This window comes from Lissotriton vulgaris, chromosome 1_1 (genome assembly GCF_964263255.1).
Source record: "Lissotriton vulgaris chromosome 1_1, aLisVul1.2, whole genome shotgun sequence".
Classification (NCBI taxonomy): domain Eukaryota; kingdom Metazoa; phylum Chordata; class Amphibia; order Caudata; family Salamandridae; genus Lissotriton; species Lissotriton vulgaris.
In genome coordinates, this window is record NC_141685.1 from 304,487,257 (window position 1) to 304,511,561 (window position 24,305).

A 24,305-nucleotide genomic window follows, 5' to 3' on the forward strand; every position below is an offset into this window, starting at 1 on the left:
AGGCAGAGTCCGTGGTGTCCGATTCAAAAGGGCTTTATTTCAGTAACTCGAGTTAAGGGAGAATCGGGTTCCATCACCACTAAGGTTCAGGAAGGATCGTCATCTGAACTTTATTCACAGAGTACATTATTTATACGTTAAACATACATTACATTGCATAGAGAAGGCGGAGCAAGCGAAAGAGAGATAAGAGCACATGGGCGTGTAAGAAGGCGTGCACGTGGGCGTTCACTTGAGGAGTCATAGGTGTGTCATAGGTGGGTGGAAACACGGAGGGGGTCTGCGTGGTCAGCTGGAACCTTTACCCTACTTGTGTGCGCCACTTGGTCATGACGTGGAATTGACGTGTAACTGGGGGGGGCTGACTTTCGTTCTAGTAGAGAAGCCTTGAGTGTCAGGACGACCTGCACGTCTGGTATTATCTAATATCTTGAGTTTGGAGGATGTATGGTCTGAAGTAAAGGTCGCTCGAGCAAAGGTTGCTCATCACTGGGAGCCAGTGTGTGCATATATTTCTTCGTGCATTGCGTGGGGGCCATGGGCCTTCTATGGATGTGAGCTCTGTAAATCACTTAAACAGAGACAGAAAGGCTAGGCCCTATCTTCTGCAGGCGGATTATGTTTACCTTCTTCACTAAGCAGGAATGTGTTTCTGTGGAGCAGATAACTGTAAGCAAAATACTGTCTTGGCAGGCCGGGCTGGGCACCTCTTGGCTGAGCAGGAAGTATGCGAGAGGATAGGGATACATAGCTAAACTGCAGCTTTCAGAGTGTCTGGAGGCATGGAGCCTGAATTCGGGTCCTGGCTCGGCTGAGCCACAAAACGGGTTCATCTCGACTTTTAAACGTGCACCATGCAAATGCATTGGCAACATAGGCCTCAGTGCAGAATTAACGTTTCTTTCACGGAAGGCTTGGTAACTGACATTCTAATACTGGACGGAAATGCAGAGGCATTATTATTACAGGCATGAGAGGGAAAGTGCATGGGTGAACGTGGGTACATGCAGGGGACACATTGGCCACATAAAATTTCTATTTCCTCAGTCCTATCAATACAAGCACAGCACGCTGCCACAATTTAAGGGTGTATCTAGGGAGGAAGCTCGCTGAATAGCTTGTTTAACTGCGAGGACATAGGTTTAACATATGTTCTAAAGCTGCCACATGCTGTTTACCTTCTATATAGTGGGCCAGAATACGAGTATGTGCACACTCTCTCTCAGAGGCCCCTCTCGCAGCCTAAACCATATAGAATGGAGTTCCTACGGGATATGATCCATAATCCTAGAAGTCTGATCCAAACTTCTAATATCTACCCTGGTTCCTTCATGACACGATGAGAACCAGAGGGACCTGTGCCATTTTACATCAACTCGCTTATTCTTGTATTTAGCTTTCTGTTAGTTAAACTGTGGCAACAGAATGACAAGTCTACGGTTAGAACCTGCGCTCTCCAAATACCGAAACACATCCACACACGCCGTTTGTCATCCAATCTGTTGGATCTTTGCAGGGTTCTAGCTGCTTTTTGCCACACAGGATCCAGTGGACTGCATCGGTACCTGTGGAGTCTTGTGCACCTTTTGTGGGTCCTCTAATGTGGATCTGTGCTCTTCTGAAATTGATCAGGTTACATATGGTTTAGGAGACCCAATGCCAAGAAACCCAGTCCGGTGGACTGTTATAGAAATGCCTCAGTCATTCAGAAATATACCTTATTTCCATTCTGTCACTAAAAAATCCACACTGGTCCTTTTACTTTTGGTAATCATTTTAAGAAGAGGGGCCAAGAGAGCCGGCGTCATGTTAGCATTCGACATGAGAGCATTTACTAAGAAACCTCGATATGGTAATTGCGACAACTTTGAACAACACTGCGACAGAGGCTTCAGCCACTTCTCTGGTAGTTTCACGTGGTTCCTTTTAACCACAATTTAAAGTAACAAAATGAACTGTTTGGGAAGAATGACCTGCTAACCAACTTCCGAGACATTCAAAGACGCGACTGCAAAACTAAATCTGAACAATGATCATGTGTTAGTAGAGACATCAAACTCTGTACAACAGAAATATAATCTGTGACCTTCGAGCGTCACCCATCCTCAGACAATAGCACAAAAGCCAATGAACTATAACAAAAGGACGAGGAAGTAAAAATTTCCTACAAAACAGGTTCTAAAGACAGAAAGCAATAAAAACATAACAAAACATCTTTAAAATCATGTGATGTCTGGAAACGGAAAACAAGGCTGGGTTGATTCAATTCTACCATCCTACGGGTTGCTCCTCATTATAAATGCCAAACGCTAGATTTAAACTCTCTACTTCACTCTGTCTTTGAAGAGTTTTGAAACACCGTTTCTCCCTCAGACACTTTACACCTTCTTGTTTAATGAGCATTAAAAGGAGTAAGGTTGGAAAGGGCAGCCAAGAAAATGAAGGATCCCCGATTGAGGCATCTCGCGAATCAGGCTTCATATTATATTCGATGGTTCTCCCCGCAGGCGGCCTTTGCATTGGTACTTGCGGATGAATAAACTACAGAATTGACATACGTTCGGCCTCATGTTCTGAAAATCAATACAAGACAGAATGGTGCTCTGCCTTTATTTGCAAAATGTAAACGAACTACACAATAGCACAGATGTTGGGGAGCAGGGATTACATAAGTATCTCATCCCATCTAACTATTTTTAGGTGTAGCCTACATAGCTTTAGCTGTTGCCTACATAGCTTTAGCTGTTACACCAGCCGTGTGTAATAAAAATAATTCACAAACCATATAACAATATGTAGACTGGCTTTGTGCTAGCCTCTCCATCGATTGGTATCTTCATCTGTCATTCACATTTTGTTTGCTTCTGCTCCCTGTAGTAGACAGTGGCAGTGGGTAAGCTCACGCCAGTTTTGGACTCTCTTGCACCGTGTGAGACAGCATTTCACCTCATTTCATTTCCACATCTGCCTAAAAACAAGGGCACTTCAGTGCCAATGCTGGTGGGTCAATACTTATATGGATGAATTCAAAGAAATAAGGAAAAACATTAACTATACTATGTTAAAATTAATTTTGGCTGATGTCCTGCACCAGAATGTAATTAAAACTTTGTGTCTTAAGGTTACAGTAATTGAAAGCCAGTAGTACATTTTCGTTTTTCATCAACAAGATTTCGTTTTCCTGCAAAGCACTTGATTTTTATTTATTTTTTGTCCTCATTTCACCATTAGCATCTGCAAATTTCACAATAAAAACCCCTTCCGTCCTGGGCGCCCTGGGCCTATGTTCTTGCTTTCGCTTTAGGCCGACCAGACCAGCTTCTTTTGTGCAAGCTTGGTGTAATCATTGGACCGTTGAGACCTTAGACCAGCCTCATTTCCGTACCCCAAGATATCAGTGGTGGCCAGATGTTATCACTATCATATACCAGGCCCTGGTCCAATCGCGCCATGCCGAATGCCGCTCCCAACTAGTTCTCATAAAGCGGAGATCTAGAGTCTTTCCACAGTTTACAGAGCTCCCTGCGGGCAATTAGGATCAGGCAAAGAAATAAGCCCATTTGCACAGTAGAAAGCTGACATAAGGTCATCATCCAGATCAAAGATGACATGGGCAAGGTTGAGATTCAACTTGAGTTTAAAAATGCCTTCCAGGACGCGCTCCACATTATGCCTAAAGTCCCTTTAATGGGCACATTCAAAGAATATATGTATATCGTCCGCCTCAACCAAACCACATCTAGAACACTTGGGAGGTGGGCATGGAGCAAATTTTGCTATTTTCTTAGGCGTATAGTACAACCTATTAATAACATAAAAGTGGTTCTTTTTTAAAGAAGCCGGTTTGACGAACTTATATAAGGTTTGGAGAGACAAGAGCTTATAGATTAACAGATGTATCTCCCAAAACAGACGAATTCCATACTAAATGGGAGGGGGGAAACACTGCGTCCTCAACATCTAGTAGACTCCTATACCAAAATCCAACCTCCTTTTTTCTTGAATTTACATTCTGAAGTCTATACTCGATCTCCCAGTTTCCGCCTGTGTGCTCCTTCTCTGCAAAAAAAACGGGAGCATAATTGCAAATATTAAAATCTAGAGAAAGAGTCACCAATTTCAGCTCTTAAAACCTCCCACGGGTGGACACCGTCCGAAGATATTAAATCGGACCAGATCGAAATTCCTGCCTTCAGGCAAGGAGACCCGGGGAATCCCGGATTGGGGCACAGTCTGAATAGTATCCTATCCCCCATCTCGCCTTAACATTATGCCACACATTAAGTGCAGATTTTAATACTTTTAGGCGAACCTTCTTAAAATACCTAGGCGCCCCGAACTTATAAAGGAATCCAATACCCCCTCCCTTCAAGTTGGCCATGACACTCATGACTCTCAGGATCCTCCCCCCAGTAAGTTTTGACAGGGCAAGAAAGTAAACAACAAATATTTTTGAACTGGAAGGCAAGAGAATATCAGAACACGTCTGGAAGGGCTAGGCCACCCTTTAATAGTGTACGTTTTAGCTTCTTCCAGGATAACCTAGAGTTTTTATGAGCCCAGATGAAGCTACCTATATTGCTTTGAATTTTACCCAGGAGTTTGCCAGGGAAGTCGAGGGGAATAGTACTAAATAATTACGTCAATTTAGGTAAGAGAACCATTTTGACGAGATTTACCCGGCCATAGATGGTAAGTGGTGATTCTGCCACACCTGGAAAAAAGATGGTTAATTTCCTTAGACATTTTCCTCAAATTGATCAGGGGAATATCAGCTAGATCCTGTGCTATAGTGATTCCCAAATACCTAAACTCCCTGCAGCATCTTCCAGACCAACTATCAATGCTCCAGCACATTACCTCAGTCTTGGAGGAGTTGACTAAATACCCAGAGTACAGACCAAATTCCTTCAGGGTAGTTTCTACACTAGTGAGCACTTCTGCAGGAATGTTGGTATAAACCAGCAGGCTGTTTGCGTATAAGGCCAACTTGCAGCTATAATCTGAGACTTGGAAAGGAGTAATTTGTACGTCAAGTCTCAGAGCTTGGGCAAGAGGTTCGATATAAATATCGAACATCAAGGGCGAAATAGGACACCCCTGTCGTGTTCCCTTTTATATACTAAAACTTGATGTCAATGATCCATTCAAGAGGATAACTGCAGAGGCGCCCTCGTAACATCTGATGAGGGTTTGTATGAATGTTAAATCAAAACCCATCATTTTTAAAGACTCCCAAAGGTAGGCCCAGTTGACACGATCTAACGCCTTGGCTGCATCATATGCAGCCACTGCCAAGGGTTCCTACCGTGCCAATGCCAGGTTGATGCAACCAATTAGCTGTAAAGTTTGTTCCTGGATAAACCCTCCCGGAATGACGCCCTTTTGATCAACATTGATCAACTGCGGAACTATCTTGACTAACCTCCCTGGCAAAATGCTGGTAAAGAACTTATAATCCGCATTTAGCAGTGAGATTGGTCTATAGGAATCTGCTTTCAGCTGATCTTTTCCAGGCTTCAAGATAAGCACTATTGCTGCTTCTTTCCATGACCGGGGGACCCTACCTGTAAATAGAATTAAAGAGTTCACATAGTCTAGGGACTATCACATCTTCGAGGGTCTTATAAACTTCACCCGGGAGAGCATCCATCCCTGCGGCTTTGTTGTTCTTAATCTTTTTTATATGGAGCTTGATTTCCTCTTCTTAAATGGGGCCATCAAGCATGTCCCGATCATCTCCTGTCAATGTTGATAGGGCTTTATTTTTTAGCGATTCTTGGATTGAATCGGTGCTTGAAGTTATCTCCTCTTCGTACAGCTTAGAAAACAAATAAAGAAGGCGCCTCTGCATATCCTCCTGATTAAAAGCGGTCGCACCAGTCTCGTCTATGATCAGTTTATTGATGTTATTCTTTACTCGGTCCGCCTTTACCTTCCAAGCCAAAGTGGCTCCTGCTTTTTCCCCATATTCATAGTTTTCCATATTATGGGCTGCCCATTGAACTCTTACTTTTTGGTCTGGCTTTCTCCTATAATCTAGTCGCAGGCGCTCAAGTCCCTAAGGACTTGTGTCAAGTCGTCGGGTTGACAACTCAACCTGACTCTTTCCAACCTGAATATCTCACTTTCCACTTTTTGGAATTCTAACGCCTCTTCCTTGTCCTTAGAGCATATGAAGCTGCGTAACAAGCCACGAATATGGGCATTGAATGCGTCCCAGACATAATCTAGTGATGTTGAACCTATGTTTTCTGGAAAATACTCAATGGTTGATGTTTTGATAACACTGATTATTTCTTGATTGGATAACATTGCCTTTTTTAGTGTCCACCTGGGGGTGGGGTTAGACTTATTCCCTAAATATGAAAAGGTTATAGGACCGTGATCAGATAAGATACTTGGAAGAGTGGAAATATCCATTAGATTCTCCAGACCATCCGTAAGAATATAATCTATTCTAGAGGAGTGGCCGTGTTTTTTACAAAAAAACGTGAAACCTGGTTCTACGTCCTTTTTGGCCCTCCAGGCATCTACCAGTCCAAGCTTGTGAATCATGTTAATCATTGCCTAACGGGTGCGGCCACGTGCGGCTGTTATTTGACCTGTCTTGGATAGGATTAAGAAGAACATTAAAGTCCCCACCAATTATTACCGAGGTGGTGACATCTACTAATTTGGTCTGTACTCTGAGAAGGCAGGCAGGCTCATCAATATTGGGTCAGTAGTAAGACACCATGGCAAGTTCAATCCCCCCTATGGCCACCTGTACCAAAATACATCTACCAGATTGATCGGTTGACGAGGACTTGATAGTACCACCAGCACCAGATCTAATTAAAACCACTACCCCCTTATTGTATACAGTCTGCTCGGAGCAACAAAAATGTTCAACCCATCTATATTTTCCAAAAACAGTTTTGCAATCAAAATAACTTAAGTGAGTCTCTTGTAAGAGGCAGACCTGGGCTGAAGATTGTTTTAAAAATTTCATGATCAGCCTTTGTCTTCGGGCACATCGGAGCCCAGTGACATTCCACGAAATAAACCTTATCCTTATAGACGTCATTCTTAACAGGTTCTTCCTACCTCCGTCCCCTTAGCTGGACATCCTAAGAACAACTTCCTCCTCCCAAAAAAATATAGAAAGAGGACATTTTTTATATTTTCTCCCACTGCAAACCCACCAGTGCTCCCCCTCTCTCCCCCCCCCCCCCCCCCACCCTAGTGACCCCATCAGCCCCCCACAACCTGGGGAACCCTCCCTTCTCTTCTGAGCATATGCCCTTGGTCAGGAACCCCCCTATGTGTGACTAAAAAAAATAATTACACAATTAATAGAAACAGTAGGCTGACCCCACCCGAGCGGCAACGGCGTTTCACTATGCTATACATTTTCCCGCTATTGTTTTTTTATTATTATTTCCTTATTATAACCTTAATTTATTGAGTTCATTTAAATACCATGCACACACTTAGTAATTATGCCTTGCTAACACCTCCACTTCCACCTCCACTTCCATTTCTGATCTGATCTATTAAGGTGTCGACTTCCGCTATTTGGCGCACATTGTACATGTGGTTATTCCACATCATCCGAAGGGATGCAGGGAATCTTAACTGGGTCTTGGGCCCCTAATTAATTGAGGATTGCCATCCTTTTGCCCATTTTCCACTGCTTTGTGGCAGTAATACGAGAAACGTCAGAGCGAATGGAGAATGAGAATGGGCTAGAGAAGGAGTACACTTAAGATGACCAGCTTTCAGGGCTAGAGACAAGATTCTCTCCTTGATAGTGTAAGTGAGAAAAGTCACCAAGATTTTCCTGGGGCGCTCTTTTCCAGGATTTCTCTTATATGGGTCACGGTGGACCCTTTGGATCTCGGCGATCAAATCCAAAACCACGTCTGGAGAATCTTTTAAGATGGTTACCTTCAAGAGAGAGACCACAAAGTTCTTAATATCACCCCCTTCCAGGTCTTCAGGGACATATAACATTTTCATATTATTTTTCCTGGAATGGTTTTCAAGGCGCTCGATGTCGTCCTTCAGTTCTCGGTTTTGCTGGGCCAACTTGTCCATCGTGACGGAAGAAGAACATAGAGCCTCTTTAATCTTGGGGATCTCTGCCTCGAGCGTCTGTTCTCTGAGACCTCTTCCACTTTCTGCGCCAGTAGATCACAAGAGGCCTGGATAGCGACTTGATTGGCCTCTGAAATAGTAAACCTCCTGCTGATATTGTCCCTCAGATTTAACAGAATATCGGCCAGTGTCCCGGGCGCGGTCAGGGACAAGAGGGTGGCGAAAGGTCCAGTCAATTGAGACTCCGATACAGTGGATAAGAGAACCTCTTTCCCCTTCTCTGGTACAGTGCCAAGTTCATTTCCCTGGTCAAGGCTCTGAATATCTAGTGCTGAAAAACTATTTGATAATTCCACTGACGGGTGCACTATTGTCTGCTGATCTTGCAGTGCACACCCCTCCCCTGTTTTAACAAAGTCACTAGAAGGAGGCTGATGACTTTTTTCTCCTGCAACAGGGCCGGCCAAGGCGGCAGAAGTGGAAGCAGTAGAAGTGGCAGCCATATTGGTATTTTTATCTTGCCCCAGTCTGAGGTAGTGTTAGAGAGAACCTTGTAATAGGATTTCAATGATGGCGTATTTTTTTATTTAGTAGATGTCCCCCCCCCCCTTGTTTTTTTTCTGCCTCTTCCCTTGCAGGGAGGTGTTCCTTCAGCAATGTGGGTACCTTTCCCGTCTGGTAGCAGCCTTCACTTCTATGATGGGGGGTGAAATTACCTGGGGTCTAGCCAGGACTGGGATAGTGTTAGGGACCCTATTACGCAAGGTGTATCGGTAGGCAGCAGGCTCAGATGATAATATTGCGTTGACGCAATTCAAATCACTGCTAGGGGCACTGCACACTCGCTTCTCCATGCAATTTGATCCTTGACGCGAGTATGCAGTCTCGACTATGTCGGCATGTAACTTCAAAGAGACTCCGCCCTCTGCAACTTTGCCCCGGTTATGGACCACTACATCCCCCCCACAGACCACCAAGGAGGGAGGAAACAGAGCCGCAGCCGAGCCCAACCTGATCCGCACAGGGGGCTTCAAGACCTCACCTTGTTCTCCGTGACGAAAGACTCCAAGATTATCGTCCCACAGATGAGCCTCCAATTCCGCGCCTTAGCTCTCTCCACGTTGTTCTCCAGACCGAATGCTGGCACACCGCCGCTGCCCTCGACGTAATAGAGAACGGACCCAACGAAGGAGGACAGCCGGAGCTGGAGACCAAAAGTCCTCCGCCTCCACTCTCTTGCCGCGCCGACAATGCGGAACTATGGAGGCACCAGAACCGCTCCGCCCACAGCGTCGCGCACCATCAAAACAGCGCCTTCCAAGACCCTCCAGAAAGGTTTAATCAAAAGTAAAACAAGCACCAGGCGTAAGGATTTTAACTATTCCCAATAGTCATTAGACATTATAAGGGGAAAAAAACGAAACTTTGCAAGCCTCTGGCCGCTATCGCGGCGGGTCAGACGCCACACATCGAGGGAGCTCCACCGCGGCCGTTAGCTTCCGGCCGCTAATTTCCCCCTCCTCTCCTCGCAACCTGCAAAACACTTGAAAACAAAAAAGGCTTTTATGCCTGATTTAAGTTCAGCTGCCTGTTGGGAACCTGCAGCACTGTTCTATTAAAATTATACACTCCTTTTTTTTGGTTTATATTTAAAATGTATATTGTTTTCCTTTTTTTTTATACTTGTAGTGTGCTTTATACTTGTAGTGTGCTTTTTTTGGAATGAAACTTATACTGCAAGTGGGTGGAAGCCAAGAATATATATACTTGCAAAGCCAATGAGTCTGGCCTTGTCAAATTGGTGCGATTTTTTCCTTTTTATTTCGTACTGCAATTATATCCCACAAAAAAGAAAAAACAAAGAAAACATGGCACCTTCAAAACGCAGCAACGGTATGATTGCAATAAATATTTTAATTATATAATTTGAATACACCTGTCCAGGTGTTTTATAGCAGGCAGGGGTATTGGAAGACCCTTATAATCCATTATAAATTGTGATGCATATCACATAAAAGTATGTTTCTTATTGGTACAGTGAAATGTTACTATTGAATTTAAATTGATGTAACTTAAAAAATGTTTAAACGCTTGAGGATGACTAAAGTAAACCCCACAAAGAAGTGTATGAAAGCAACATTGCAAGTAAGGCCCCACCAACCCTGACCCGGAAGGGCACATCTTTGATCGAAAAATACTGCCCTTTGCACTGCAGGAGAACCAGTGGCTGAAATGGGGTGATGCGTGCTGTGGAGGGTGGACGCAGATTGTAAGTAACAGAACACAATACCTTTACCCCTTAACTGGTTGTCTCCCAGTGCTTCCCTGCCCTGGACCAGGTGCCATCACCATCTGCATTGAGTTCCATGGGCTCATGGATGACTGTGCACTGATTCTTGTATTTTCGGTTTGTGAGCAAGGAAGTATGTAGTAATTTGTGAAAATGCTTATTTGTGTGTGCTATAAGCCTGTAGTACTTGCATGGCTTTGAATAAACCATACAAAAGCAAAACCTATTGACTTTGCCAATACTTGTTAAATGGAAACTGGGAACCTACGTAGGTGCGAGTATTGTGTAGAAAGCGATCAATTCACATCATATATGTGGGAAAAACAGTACACTTTCATGTGTTCTTTAGTGTGATATGGCTTTTACTGGGTAAACGTAAAGCTGATTAATGCACATAGATTGGCCTTGATTTTAAACATTTATATCTATCTGCAGGCTCAAAACATTATGGAGCCTTTGTTAAGGCAAGTGTTGCAGAGGGACTATGGCAGAGAACCGTCCACCACTCAAGTCTGGAACTCGACCATGACTGAGGTAAGGCATCTGGGATATGACTGGTGGGATGCTCAGAAAACCTTTGTTTTTGGATCTGTTTTTTATTAGGATGGTTCACTTTAGACATTTGTACTGAAATCTGTGCCATCTGTTTATAGCCCAGGAATAGGAAGACATTTGGAATGGCCATCATTTGGACATGTTGGCTGGCCATACCCATGGCCACACCAGGTGCCCAGTGTAGTGATGAGCACTCTTCCTCACAAGTTCCCCCATTTGATTTGGCAATTGCTGCGGCTCGCAGGTTCGCTTTATGTGTGCTGCCATTTCTAACTAATTATCTGGTAGTGGCGGGGAGGTGGCTTTCACCTACGAATGTACTGAAATTTCAGCTTATGGAAATCCCACCTCCTCAGTAATTCTGGCCTGTTCAAGCTTCCAGGGTTAGCAATGGACTTTTTTTAATGAATGGTGATATCCTGTGGATTCTTTCCTGAAGTGTGGCAGGAGTAAGCACCTTTAAGCCAGTCTGATAGCACCAGGTGGAGAAGGGGCTGTAGCTTTGGAGTCTGCAGCTGCACATGCAAAAGGGTACTTTGAAAAGGTCTTGTAGAAGAGTGGCCGGGAGTTCTCAGCAAGTAGCGAGATATTGTAGTTTGGAAAATTTGGTGTGGTGCTCTCATTCGTGGTAACATCGCCTCGAGAAAGGATGAGAAGTATTGTGTTCCTAGAACAGAGCATGAAGTTTCCTTGACATTGCCAACTGGATGACCAGACCTTGGGAAGTCTTCTTCTTTGGCAACCGCTACAGCTGTTTTTCTCTACAGCCTCTAGTATGAAGCTTTAAAGGGGCAGCACTTTTTGTTCGTTTCTCTATTTGACAAACAAATGTCAGTCTTTATAGCTGTGTTAAAAAGTAAATCTGCCTGTTGAATGGGGCATTTGGGGGCAAAGAACGAAAAGTTAGGGCTTCATGTGACTTTGCAAGCATGCTGGGATAATATCTTTCTGAGGAGGCCTCTGAAGTGGCTTCCCTCCTTATCCCTCATTACCTATACTGTAGCACAACCTACTGCGGCTTTACGCCCTGAAGGAGCTGCACTGTTGTTCTGCACCTTCAGATACGAAATGGTCAACTAGCAGTCGGTAGGTTTCTGAGGACTTCGCTCTTCAGTCTCAGGGGCTACATTTCCACCCAGCCTTTTCCTCAGGTTAATATTTTTTAAGTCAGATCGCACCAAGAATCTTTTAAGTATGTGAGTGTTTTATAGTTAAAGATGTTTACTTGGGTATAGGAGTCATGCATCAGTCCTTTTATTGTGTTTTTAAATGAAGGAAAGGAGAACATGAAATCGTGGCATGTTTCCTGAAAGGAAGATCAGGTTAAAGAAATGAATCTGAGTTAACACGGAAAAACAGAAGAAAAGGGCCCAACTGTGGTATGCTCAGTTTCAAATTAGGGCCTTTGGACTGTGTTCCTGGAGTTTTAATCCAGGTTTTTCCACTTCAAATTCCTTGATCATGGACATGTGAGTCTTTACATTCTCTTTTTTTTTTTTGGAAAACCTTTATTGGTGATTCAAAGTACACCGCTATTCAGCCGTACATCCCGGAGGCTAGGCAGCATTATGAAAGCAACGAAAGGTGTGCACAAAAACAGTAAAAGGAGCAGTCAGGTTTAATTTTATATTATTAACGTGAACCTAAGAACAAGGTAGAAATCGGAAAGGAACAAGGGGAAGAAAGGAAGAGAGGAAGGGGAGGAAAACAGAGAAAGATGGCAAGGCAAAAGAGAATGAAAAAACGGTAAAGCACACAATTGTGGGGGGGAGAAAGAAACAGGAGTATCCCACGTGAAAACTTGGGCGGAGGGAATAACTAAGGTGAGAGACGAACCTCCGGCCAGACTACCTCAGGGGGTACACAAATATCGCCTCTATACGCATTCCATGCCCCCCAGACCAGCCCCCACATCTTGGGCTTACCTCGGGCTAAGTAGACAGTTTACAGTTTTCTCACGAAGCATGCACCAGTCCATGTTGGTTTTCCAAAGACTCACAGTGGGGGGGGTCGGAGCACCCCATTTCTGAGCAATATCCCTCTTGGCCACCATGTTCCCCAGTGTGACCCAGCGGGTTTGAGCATTGTTATAATCAGTCGGACCCCACACATTCAACAAGCAACGTCTAGCTTCCGCAGGCAAATCAACACCAGTCACATCACGCATGACCGCATGCACTCGTTCCCAAAATGAGGCAATGACCTGGCACTCCCAAATGGTATGCATAAAGGTGGCTAGAGCACCACATCCTCTCCTGCAAAGGCCATCCCGAGAAAGGCCCATATGAATCAGCCTGGGGCCAGTGATGTAGACCCTGTGTAGCACCTTCAGCTGAACCAAGCGCAGCCTGGCCGAAATTGCTACCTCCTTGGGGGAGGATACCGCACACTGCCAGTCCTCATCATCCATCTCAATCCCATCATTCATCCACTGATCTCGCACTTTCATCAACAGGTCTGTCCGAACATTAATTAGTTTTTTGTAAGTCAGGGAGATGGCGCTGTCCGGCATATGGCCGTCCGGCATATGGCCGTCCAGCACCCTGTCCTCCAGCGGGGATGACTCGGGAACTTTTTCACCAACAGGCAGGGTGGATGTAAGGGCGTGCCTCAACTGCGCATATCTGAAGTGTTCCGTGGCGCCCAGTTGGAACTCAGTCTGCAGCGCATCAAACGATTTAATTTCCCCCCTGGCCATCACATCAGCCACCTTGGAAATGCCAATGAGATCCCACCGATCAAACCCTTTGGAGTGCCATAACCTACCAAGCAAGTCAGAATCGTAAAGCGGAGTTGCCATGGTGAGCCTATCCCTCCACCCCAGTGCCTTCGTAACAGCCCTCCACAGATGCACTGCAGTCCTGGTGGGGCCAGTCAATTTCCGGTCCAGAGATCTAGAGTACAGTGCTCGGTAGTACATCCCATCATTCATGAGCCAGCGATCCATGGCGTACCCTGGACTTATCGCCGGTCCGTAAAAGCCATGATTAAGAGCCGCCAATTAGGAGGCCCAGTAGTACCGGCGGATATCGGGCAAGGCGATACCGCCGTCGTACCACGGAATGGTCAACTTAACTACAGCAATACGCGGTCTACCTTCCCACAAAAGAGTTCGCTGCAAACCTTCGATCTCCCGGAAATATTTGGAAGGGACTGGGTCCTGCGTGTTTTGAAGCGCGTATAAGAATCTCGGCAGGGACATCATTTTGAACAACGCCGCTCGGCCCAGCAGGGATAGCGGAAATCTTTTCCAACCCTCCACACCACGCCAGAGGCGCACGAGTGGAGGTAGCAAGTTGTTAGCGTAGCGTGCCCGGGCATCCGTTGAAATATAGATACCCAGGTATTTGAAGCCCTGCTGCGAGATCTGTATCGCACAGCCTCTGGGGAGACGAGGAGTGTCTCCGCGAAGCACATATAAGTAGGACTTGGACCAATTAATGACCAGGCCCGAGTATCTACCAAAGGTACCCAGTGCATCAAACACCACAATCAAAGATCGACAAGGGGAGGTAAGGTAGAGCAGAATGTCGTCCGCGTACAGCGAGACACGGTCCTCAAATCCCGGTGACCACTTGATTCCACTAACATCAGGATGAGTGCGAATCCAGGCAGCAAGCGGCTCAAGCGCAAGGGCAAAGAGGAGCGGTGACAATGGACAGCCCTGTCTAGTACCCCTGCGCAAGGCAAAGGAAGCAGACATGCGACCGGTGACCGTTATATTGGCCAACGGAGAGGAGTAGAGAAGCCGGACCCAACTGATGAAGTCAGGACCAAACCCAAACTTGGACAGCACAGCCCAGAGGTAGTTCCATTCAAGAGAATCAAACGCCATCGTCGCGTCCAGTGAAACCAGGACTGTTGGCTCGGAGAGCATGTGCGCCCGCGCCATGACAGCATGAAGCCTCCTAAGATTAAGGGCCGTATTGCGGTGAGGTATGAAGCCCGACTGGTCTGGATGGACCAAGTCTGCAATCACCCCCACGAGCCGATTGGCCAGCAACTTAGCCAGGATTTTAGGTTCGGCATTAAGCAGGGAGATGGGGCTATATGATCTACAAAGATCTCTAGGCTTCCCTTCCTTATGTATCACCACAATGGTGGCCATGCGCTGGTCTGGTGGGAGTTCGCCAGCTTCCCGGGCTTCCAAAAACATACTCCTCAGGGGCACTGCGATGGTATCCGCCTTGATCTTATAAAGCTCCACCGGGAGACCATTGGGACCGGGAGCCTTCCCGGATCGCAGGGACCGTATTGCTAGCGCCACCTCGTCCGCCGTAATGCCCCGGTCCATGTCGTCACGCTCAGTGTCCGACAGGCAAGGGAGCTCGACCCTCTCCAAAAAGGAGGCCGAGTCTGATTCAGTCAGGGCGGAGACTGAGGTATAAACCGTCTCAAAGTAATCGGCAAATGCCGAGGCGATAGCATTGGGGTCAGTTACGACCACTCCGTCATCGCCCAAAATCTCAGGTACTACACGGGAAGCCAACTCTTTCTTATCTAACCAGGCAAGGAGCTTTCCCGCCTTGTCACCGGCGTCGTATATCCTCCCTTGCTGTTCCCTGCCCATCGCCTTGGCAGCGTCAGTAGCAGTGGCCTTATATTCCGACTGCTTCAGGGAGAGAGCATGCAGCAGTTCGGGTGTCGGTCCCAGCGCCAACTGGGAGTCCAATCTTGCAATATCCGACTCCAACCGTACCATGTCCTCATCCCTTCGTCTGCGCACCTCGGCTATCAAGGACAAAGCCTCCCCTCTCAGGACAGTCTTAAAAGCCTTCCAAAGGGAAAGGGCCGACGTCACTGTACCTGTATTTTCAGTAAAATACAGGTCAATGGCTTTAGCAAGGAGGTCCCGAGTCCTGGTGTTGCGGAAATACCAAGGATTGACCGGCGCCACCCTAGTCGCCGCCGCAATACCAAAGTCAAAGGATACCCAAACTGGGGAGTGATCCGATATTCCACTGGCCATAAGGCGAGCCCCAGAAACGGTCGATGCCTGAGCCGCCGGAGTCAGAATGTAATCAATTCTGGAGAGGCTACCGTGTGCGCCCGAATGAAAAGTGTACTGCCGCTGGACAGGACGTTAAAGCCGCCAGCAATCGATAAAGCCCATAGTATTCATGAAGTCCGGGAGCCATGATTGTGCACTGCGCAGATCTCTGGACGGAAAACGATCAAGGGTGCCCGAAACCACGGAGTTAGAATCCCCACCCAATATTAGCAAGCCCTCCGGGAGGCCCAAAATGGCGCCTCCGAGATCTTGAAAGGTAGCCGTCTGCAGGTCCGGGGGGATATAAATAGAAACCAATACCAGGGTGTGCCCCTCCCATCTGCTCACCACAGCAACATAGCGGCCCCTATCGTCAATCACTTTGGACTCCACCTCCAGGGGAAGAGACATGCGCACCATGATCCCAACCCCCCGGGATCCCGAAGAGAACCCGGAATGGGCCACCATTTTGAACCCCTTTCTGTTTAGAGCCTGGCAAGTATTGCCAACGAGATGAGTCTCCTGCAGAAGGATAACATCGGGCACACAACGTTTAAACATTTGCAACACAACACCACGTTTAATACGATCCCCCAGCCCATTCACGTTCCAACTTAGCACATTTAAAGTCTTACCCCCCATCGTCAAAGATGCCCCGTCCCAACCACCCCCCCCCCCGGAATGCAGCCCCCGCAGCGGTATAGTAGAAACAATAAAAGCCTCGCCATGAGAAAGGAGAGAGAGGAAAAGCAAAAGAAGAACACACAAACCAACCACCCTGCACCCCTGCATTAGACTAACAGCCACACCAACTAGCAGTGTGCCTGTCGCCCCGTATAACTAACCTACAAAAAGCCCCCAGAGGAGAAAGGAGACATCCTATCACCCCCCGTCACCCTCCAAAGTTAAGAAACAGGAGAATTAGAAAAAGAAAACAAAAGTCAGTGAGTGATGGCATCCGCAGAGCCCTCCACCGAAAGAAGTCCAACGTGACACCGGTTATTCCTGGGAACCATGACCGCCTGACGCCTCTTCCGATAAGTCCTCAGGGGCAGTCCAACGCTGAGGCAAAGTGTCCAGCCAGTCCCCAGCTGCATCTGGCAAGTCAAAAAACAGCGTTCGAGCGCCATGCTCTATTCGGAGCTTCGCTGGATAGAGCATGGAGTATCTCAGCCCCATCTCTCTCAGTCTCCGTTTGACGCCCATGAAACTCTGTCGGCGCTTCTGTACAGCCTGAGTGAAGTCGGGGAAGAAATTCACATCAGTATTCTGGAATTTCAGCGGACCGCCACTTCTCGATGCCTGTAGGATCGCATCCCGGTCTCTGTAATTAAAAAGTCTGGCGATGATGGGGCGCGGGGACGCACCCGATTTCGGTTGGCCACCAGGCAGTCTATGAGCTCTCTCCACCGAGAAGAACTTACTCAGGCCCCCGGGAGCTAAGTGCTTCACCACCAGGTCCTCCACAAACAAATCAGCTGCGTCCTCCTCCGCACCCTCCGGTACACCTGTAATGCGGACGTTCTGGCGCCGTGTCCGTCCCTCAAAATCATCAAGCCGGCGGGCAAGCATCGAATTAGCGGCCTTCAAGTCCCGAACCTCCGTCTGTACATCAGACACGTCAGTAGTCAGACTCGACGTCTTAATGTCGAGTGACTTGACCCTGTCATTCGTTTTCCCGAGGTCGGCTCTGGTGAGGTGGAGTTCGATCGTGAGGGTGTCAACCTTGTGGGACATCACTTCATGCTGTTTGTGCATTTCGGCCTTCACGCCCGCAGTGGCTCCCATCACGTCCCGGAGGGTGGATTCAGCATCTTCAGGGGATCTATCCTGATGCGAGTCTTTGGTATGGCCCGATGCGCCAGGCGAACCTTTGGAGAGGGAAAAGCGTTCAGGAATGGTGGGCTGCGAGAGGGAAGGTTTCCTGCTGACTCTTGGAGGCTTCCCTTTGTCCGGGTCTCCTCTGCCCGCCATGTTGGGCGACGGGAATCGTGCGACCCGAGACGACCACTGTCACCTCCAGACGATCGAGGTCGGTAATCACCTCCACCGTCCCCAGGGAACTTCAAGCCTCGAATCGGAGCAATACAGTCACCAGCCCTTAGCGAAGCAGCTCGTCCCTTCTCGAAGTGCCACCGCACAGGAGCGCCGCCGTCACCCCAACAACGCCAGGCCGTTATGGCGTTGTCGTCATCAAGCTGCACAACGGTGTAACTCGGTTCAGGAAGCTCGGATCTTCAAGCGGAGAACGGGCGCCGCCTCAGCATCAGCACCACAACTGATTCCCACCATCGTGGGACAGGATAGTTAACAGGATCGATACGGAGGATCGGAGGGTCTTCGGAGCTCCGAGCTTACGCGGCCATCTTGGTTGCCCGCGAAGCTCCTCCCCCAGTGTTTACATTCTTGTTCTTTACTTTGTGTCTACCCAAAAACTGAAATACTTCAAAATGGCGTACCAGCTGGCCATAAGGGGTTTATTTAAAAGAAACTGGAACTTCCACTTACGTATACAAGTCAGGTAACCCCATTTGAAACAGTAATTTATGTTTTCCACCCACTTCCATTTTGATATAAGGACCCGCAGTTTGCCTGTAGAACTTTATCACTTTCAGGCATTTGCTTGATCCTTTATAGAGTTCTTGGGAATAACTGGCCTGCTTCAAGGGCGAGATCGGAGACCGTGGGGGTGTAAAACGGAAGCAGGTGAAGGTGGTGGGTGGGTGCGTGTATGTGTTGTGATTCAAATATGTATAAGAATATGAGCAGCAAACGTGTTTTAACCTCTCCTTTGTTAAAAAATAATAATAAATAAAAAAAGATCGCGAGAAAGATTTCAGTGCTGCCTGAGTTACAATTGTTAATGGGAAATTCCTTCAGGGTAACCTAGAATGTAATAACTTACCAAGGTTGCCTGGGTCATCTACCCAGACGTCCTTTTGCCAGCTTCTTGCAGACCTTGCAATCTATTACCTTCGCTGTTACCCAATCAATACTCTTCTGTGTGTATCTCCTGTAGCAGCTCGGTTTTAAATTAGTTCAATGTTTGTTTCTCTAGCACAGCTGCTAACGTTCACTGTCATCCTAGTTACATATTTCCTTGAGCCTGTTTCTCCACATTTCAAGCCTCATCTCTCCTGCATCTTGTATTCCAGCCCTCTAGAGATGTGAATGACTCGTTTATCGACTTCCCTACGGTGTGTGCAAGTGTACATGCCTGAGTTTGTCATTACAGTCACTTGAACCAGTCTTCTCTTGGTCAGTCAGCCCTCGACTGTCCCCAGTCTATATCTGTCGTACCGGGTATGCACTCCGAAGGCGTGGGCCTTCGTTAGTGTGCAGAAATGGAGAGTATTAAATGGTGTGGTTGTGCGACCTCACCGTGTAACACACTGGCCAGCACCTTTAGGGCCCTTAGGTTTAATTTGTTAAACCTTCAGCGCAACCTCGTGTAGCTGTGGCTCTCATCAGCAATGCTTACACCAAGGAACAAGTGTAAAGCATCTGAACAGCACCAAAACAATTGAACTCGACGAGACAAAAAATAAAATCCGACACCAGTTTATAAAAATAGACTATTTGTAGACTCTACAACAAGATCCACTGAAGGGTTCAGGAGAGATAGAATTTACAAGGTAAAGTAAATCAAAGTGCTTCATTCAACTGCAAACCAGCATTGGCAAATTCGCCAAAGTTGACACTTGAAAACGTTTTCACTAAAAAGTTTGGACTAGCTGCAATGCGGTCACTTTTGAGTCCTTTTGGGTGACCAGGGCAAGGAGGGAGCGAGTCAGTGGGACCAGCAAGGTCCACTGAAATAGTTACCTCAGCAGTTGTCCCAGTATTGGAACTTTCATAGATTCCCATGCTTTGTATCATTCCCCGTCGTCGGAATGGGAGCCTCGGTAGTATCACAACCATAGAAACAAAAAAGAAAAATAGGCCTAGGCCTCATCTCATTTTGTATCCTATCACCCTCTTTGTGTAAAAGAGACCAAACTTTTGTCAGGACCAATCAGAGCAGCCTCACCCCATAGAACCTTCCTGAGAGAGCTCAGAGCCTCAGATTTTTCTACCGCACGTTGTGCTAGGGAGTCTCCACTGAGCTCTGCTCAGTTTTCTCATTCTTACTAGTTATTTCTTCAACTTTTCATCTACAATCTAAACATGTCTGACAAGGAGAAGAAGGCCTTATTCAGGGCCTGTGCGTCTTGTGGGAAAAAGCAACTTTTTGTAGAAGATAAGCATGAAAGCTGTATCTATTGCTTATACCCGGACCACAAGGCCACTGACTGCAAGATTTGTAGAACCTTCTCTACAAAAACACTTCGGGACAGAGAGGGCCGGCTATTGACCTGGCTTCAAAAGATGAAGACTCGGAAGGAGGTGCTCTCATCAGTTGAAGAGGATTCAACATCTCTGGCTTCCTCTCGCAGATCCAAGAAGAGGGGTAGGTCTCCTCCTTCTTCTTCTTCGGCCGAGCCCCCTATCAAGACCCCTCATAAGATCTCTGACAGGTCTGAGAGGGCTAGTCCCATTAAATCTCCTCACGGAAATGAAAAGGAGAGGCTGGTACAGGCTGCTGGATTGGTGACAGCCACGAAGGACAAAAAAGAGGTTTCTATCACTTCTCCTCCGTCCAAAAAGGAAAAGACTGGTGAAAAATACTCTACAGTCAATCCAGGGACCGTGTCTGAGAGAAAACAGCGTCCGTCGACGGCAAAAACATCAGGGGCGTCGACGACGATTGCTTCTATTAAAGTTTCCGCTGTTTCTTTGGCTCCGTCGACGGGATCGTCGTCGTCGGTAGCGACGTCGACGACTCCGTCGTCGTTTAAGGTACCTGGTTCGTCGACTATAACTTCTTCCTCGTCGACGATGATGGTCTCAGGGAAGGTTCTGTCGATGGCCTCGTTGTCGACGACAACAACGACTTCGACGACATTGATGGTGATGACGACGAGTTCGAAACCGTCGGCGATAATACCGTCGACGACGGTCAAGACTTCGTCGACTAGGTCCGGTGTGCCGTCGACGAATCCATCGACGAGCCCGCCGACTGCCGCACCGGATGGCTCCGTCGACGAGGCCGTCGACGGGTCAAAAACTGCAATTTTCAATACAGAAGCTGAAAATTACGCCTGAAATGACGTCTCCAAGACGGGTTTCAAAGCTTCCACCGACAATGCTTCTGGATGACGAGTTGGATGAGGAGGAGGAAGATGAAGGCCATTATGGGGATGCCTACAGTCCCTCAAATTTAAATGTGAAATTGCAAGAGACTGACATGGAGGAATATTATGAGAATGCATATGACCAACAGGTGCATCACTATGTTCCTCAGGACCGACGTCCACCAGGTCTGGGACAGGACATGGTGGCCATGCCGGCCTCCCTAGTCTCTGATCTACAGATGATGCTGCAAGACTACAGAACCAGGTTTCCTTCAGACCCTTCACTACAGCCTGCACAACCTCCACCTCGGGTGTTGCCGCAAGCGCAACCAGTTGTCGTACTACCTCCTTCGCAGGTGGTGCCTCACGCCACCAGTGGTCATACCAGCGGTCCTCTCCCAGACATCGGATCCCGAGCCCGCCAATACCGTTCTACAGGATACCTCTTCTGATGAAGTACAGGTGGATCCCTTGACTGATCCATTGCAGGACCCAGACTTGGATCCCGGTGACAGTGGACTACAGGATCCGGACGCCACTGGTTGTGATACTTCTGTTTCACCTCCAGTCGATATAGGAGGGTTCCATAACCTCATGGAAAGAGCGTCAAAGAGGTTTGGACTGCCAATTACAAGGGAGCAGTCTGAATGTTTCCTGTATGACTTCAAAGAACAATACAGAAAATCTGTCAAATCCATTCCCATAATTGAACATGTGTGGGAGGAAGGGATCAAAATCATGCAGAATCCAGCCACTGTTATCCCGGTTCTTCCCAGGCTGGAAAAGAAATATAAGGCTCCGGAGGGCAGTCCAGCTTGTCTTCTTGGGCAGCCGAAGCCTGATTCTGTTATCTCACAGGCCGCTCAAAGCAAATCCAAAAACCCATCAACGCCTTTGACTACGCCTCCGAACAAGGACGGTAGGCGCCTGGATAACGTGGGAAAGAGGTTTTCTTTCATGGCCAGCTTGCTTGTTCGAGCAGCAAATGCTCTAGCAATTCTAGGCAGATATGATCGCCAAATGTGGTGTGACATGGAGCCATTTATGGAACAACTGCCAGACTCCGCGAGGGAGGAGGCCAGGAGAGTCCTGATGGAGGGAGAAAAATCATCCTCCGAAGTAATCGATTGTGCTATGGATATAGCTTCAACGGCTTTTCGTGCTTTAGCAGGGTCAGCAGTGCTACGCCGTCAGGGCTGGTTGAGAGCCACCTGGTTTCGTCAGGAGGTCCAAAATAAAATCCTGGACCTCCCATTTGATGGGGAGATGCTTTTTGGTAAGCATGTTGATGATGCCCTGCAAAGTATAGTATATAAAAAGGATACGGACACGGCGAAGTCATTGGGATCACTGAACTATCGAAAGGTTCCATTTAGAGGTGCACGAGGCAGAGGTTTCTCTTCTTATAGAGGCAACACCCAGCAGAGATATTCCTCGCAGTCGTCGCAGTCTTATAAGACTCAATATTCGAATCAACGCCAGGGACAATCTGCGTCTTTCTCTCGCCAAACTCAGCTAGGGCGTCGGAACCGCCAGGGACGCGACATTGCCAAGAGGCAATAGCGGCCTCCTGGCTCTTACTACTGTTCCTCCCCTCCCAGTCACATCAGTGGGGGGCAGGATATCCTATTGTCTGAACAGCTGGAAGAGCATAACATCGGACCAGTGGGTCCTGAATATTGTTCAGAGTGGCCATACGTTGGAATTCCAAGATCTTCCTCCAACAAGAGCTCCTGGCGCCAACCGCACAAAACATCTGGGACTGCTCCATCTCGTAGCCCACCAATTGTTTATCAAGGGGCAATAGAACCAGTACCTCTCTCTCAGAGGGGCAGAGGTTTTTATTCCAGGTTCTTCCTGGTTCGGAAGACTGCAGAGACTTGGCGCCCCATACTAGACCTACGAGATCTCAACACTTATCTCATCAAACTATCTTTCAGAATGGTCACTCTCCAAGATATTCTTCCTCTTTTGAACCCAGGCGACTATTTGGCGTCTCTGGATTTAGAAGATGCGTATTTCCACATACCGATACACTCAGCTCACAGACAATATCTACGCTTCACAGTAGGCAAGAGCCATTTCCAGTTCAAGGTGCTTCCGTTTGGCCTTCGGTCTGCACCACGGGTATTCACCAAAGTGTTAGCACCAGTAGAAGCTTTTCTACGAAAACAATGCCTGGAAGTTTTCCCTTACTTGGACGACTGGCTCGTCAAGGCTCCATCTTTCAAGGAAACTTCTCAAGCCGTTTCAACTTGCATCCAGTTGTTCAGTCACCTGGGCCTTCAGCTAAACAAACACAAGTCCGTTCTGCAACCCTCCAGATCCACAAGATTCCTTGGGGTCATTTTAGACACAAAGCAATGCACAGCTCGTCCTTCGGAGGAACGTCAACAAAAGTTGATCGTCTCGGCTCGCCAGGTGCTCAAAAAGAAATGCCTTACAGTCCGACAATACAAGTCCCTGCTCGGGTCGATGTCATCCTGCATACCATTAATACCGCATTGCAGGCTGTGAATGCGTCCTCTGCAGGAAGAACTAGACAAACTATGGTGGCAAGCAGAGGGATCATTCAACGACAAGGTGTTGGTGACGCCACAGATGAGAAAGGCATGCGAGTGGTAGCTAGTAAAAGACAATATCGCAGAAGGTCTGACATTCAGGATTGCTCCATCCCCCCTGATCATGACTACAGATGCCTCTTTGGAAGGCTGGGGAGCAGTGCTCCGAGAGCTTCAAGTCAGCGGACACTGGAGTGTAGAGCAGCGCCAGTGTCATATAAATTTTTGGGAGCTGACGGCCATTCGGTTGGCTTTGCAGGCTTTCCTTCCCAGAGTTCAGAATCAAACAGTGCTGGTCCGGACGGACAATACGACGGCCATGCACTACATCAACCAGCAAGGAGGAGCAAAATCGCAAACTGTCCAAAGAAGCTCAGAGAATCTGGGATTATGCGATTCTTCACAGGATGACTTTGCAGGCCGAACACCTGGCAGGTTCTCTCAATGTCACTGCGGATGCCCCGAGTCGCCAGGCAGAGGTGAATCACGAATGGGAATTGAACCAGTCCGTTCTGGAGAGTGTGTTCTCGGTCTGGGGGACACCGACCATCGACCTCTTTGCATCCCCGGTGAACGCCAAATGCCGGTTTTACGCAAGCAAAGTTCACCATCAGAGATCTCTGGGGAACGCCCTTTCGATTGCCTGGTACGGC

The 24,305-nt window shown here is 47.4% G+C and overlaps 1 protein-coding gene across 1 annotated transcript in view; it reads left to right on the forward strand.

Annotated features, from left to right (window-relative positions):
• The window catches only part of TSPAN1 (tetraspanin 1), a 151,800-nt gene that overhangs the window by 103,191 nt on the left and 24,304 nt on the right, over positions 1-24,305 (forward strand). The window contains exon 5 of the mRNA XM_086952339.1: positions 10,808-10,906. Coding sequence (XP_086808465.1) covers positions 10,808-10,906 — 99 coding nt within the window. The remainder of the gene's footprint in view (positions 1-10,807; positions 10,907-24,305) is intronic.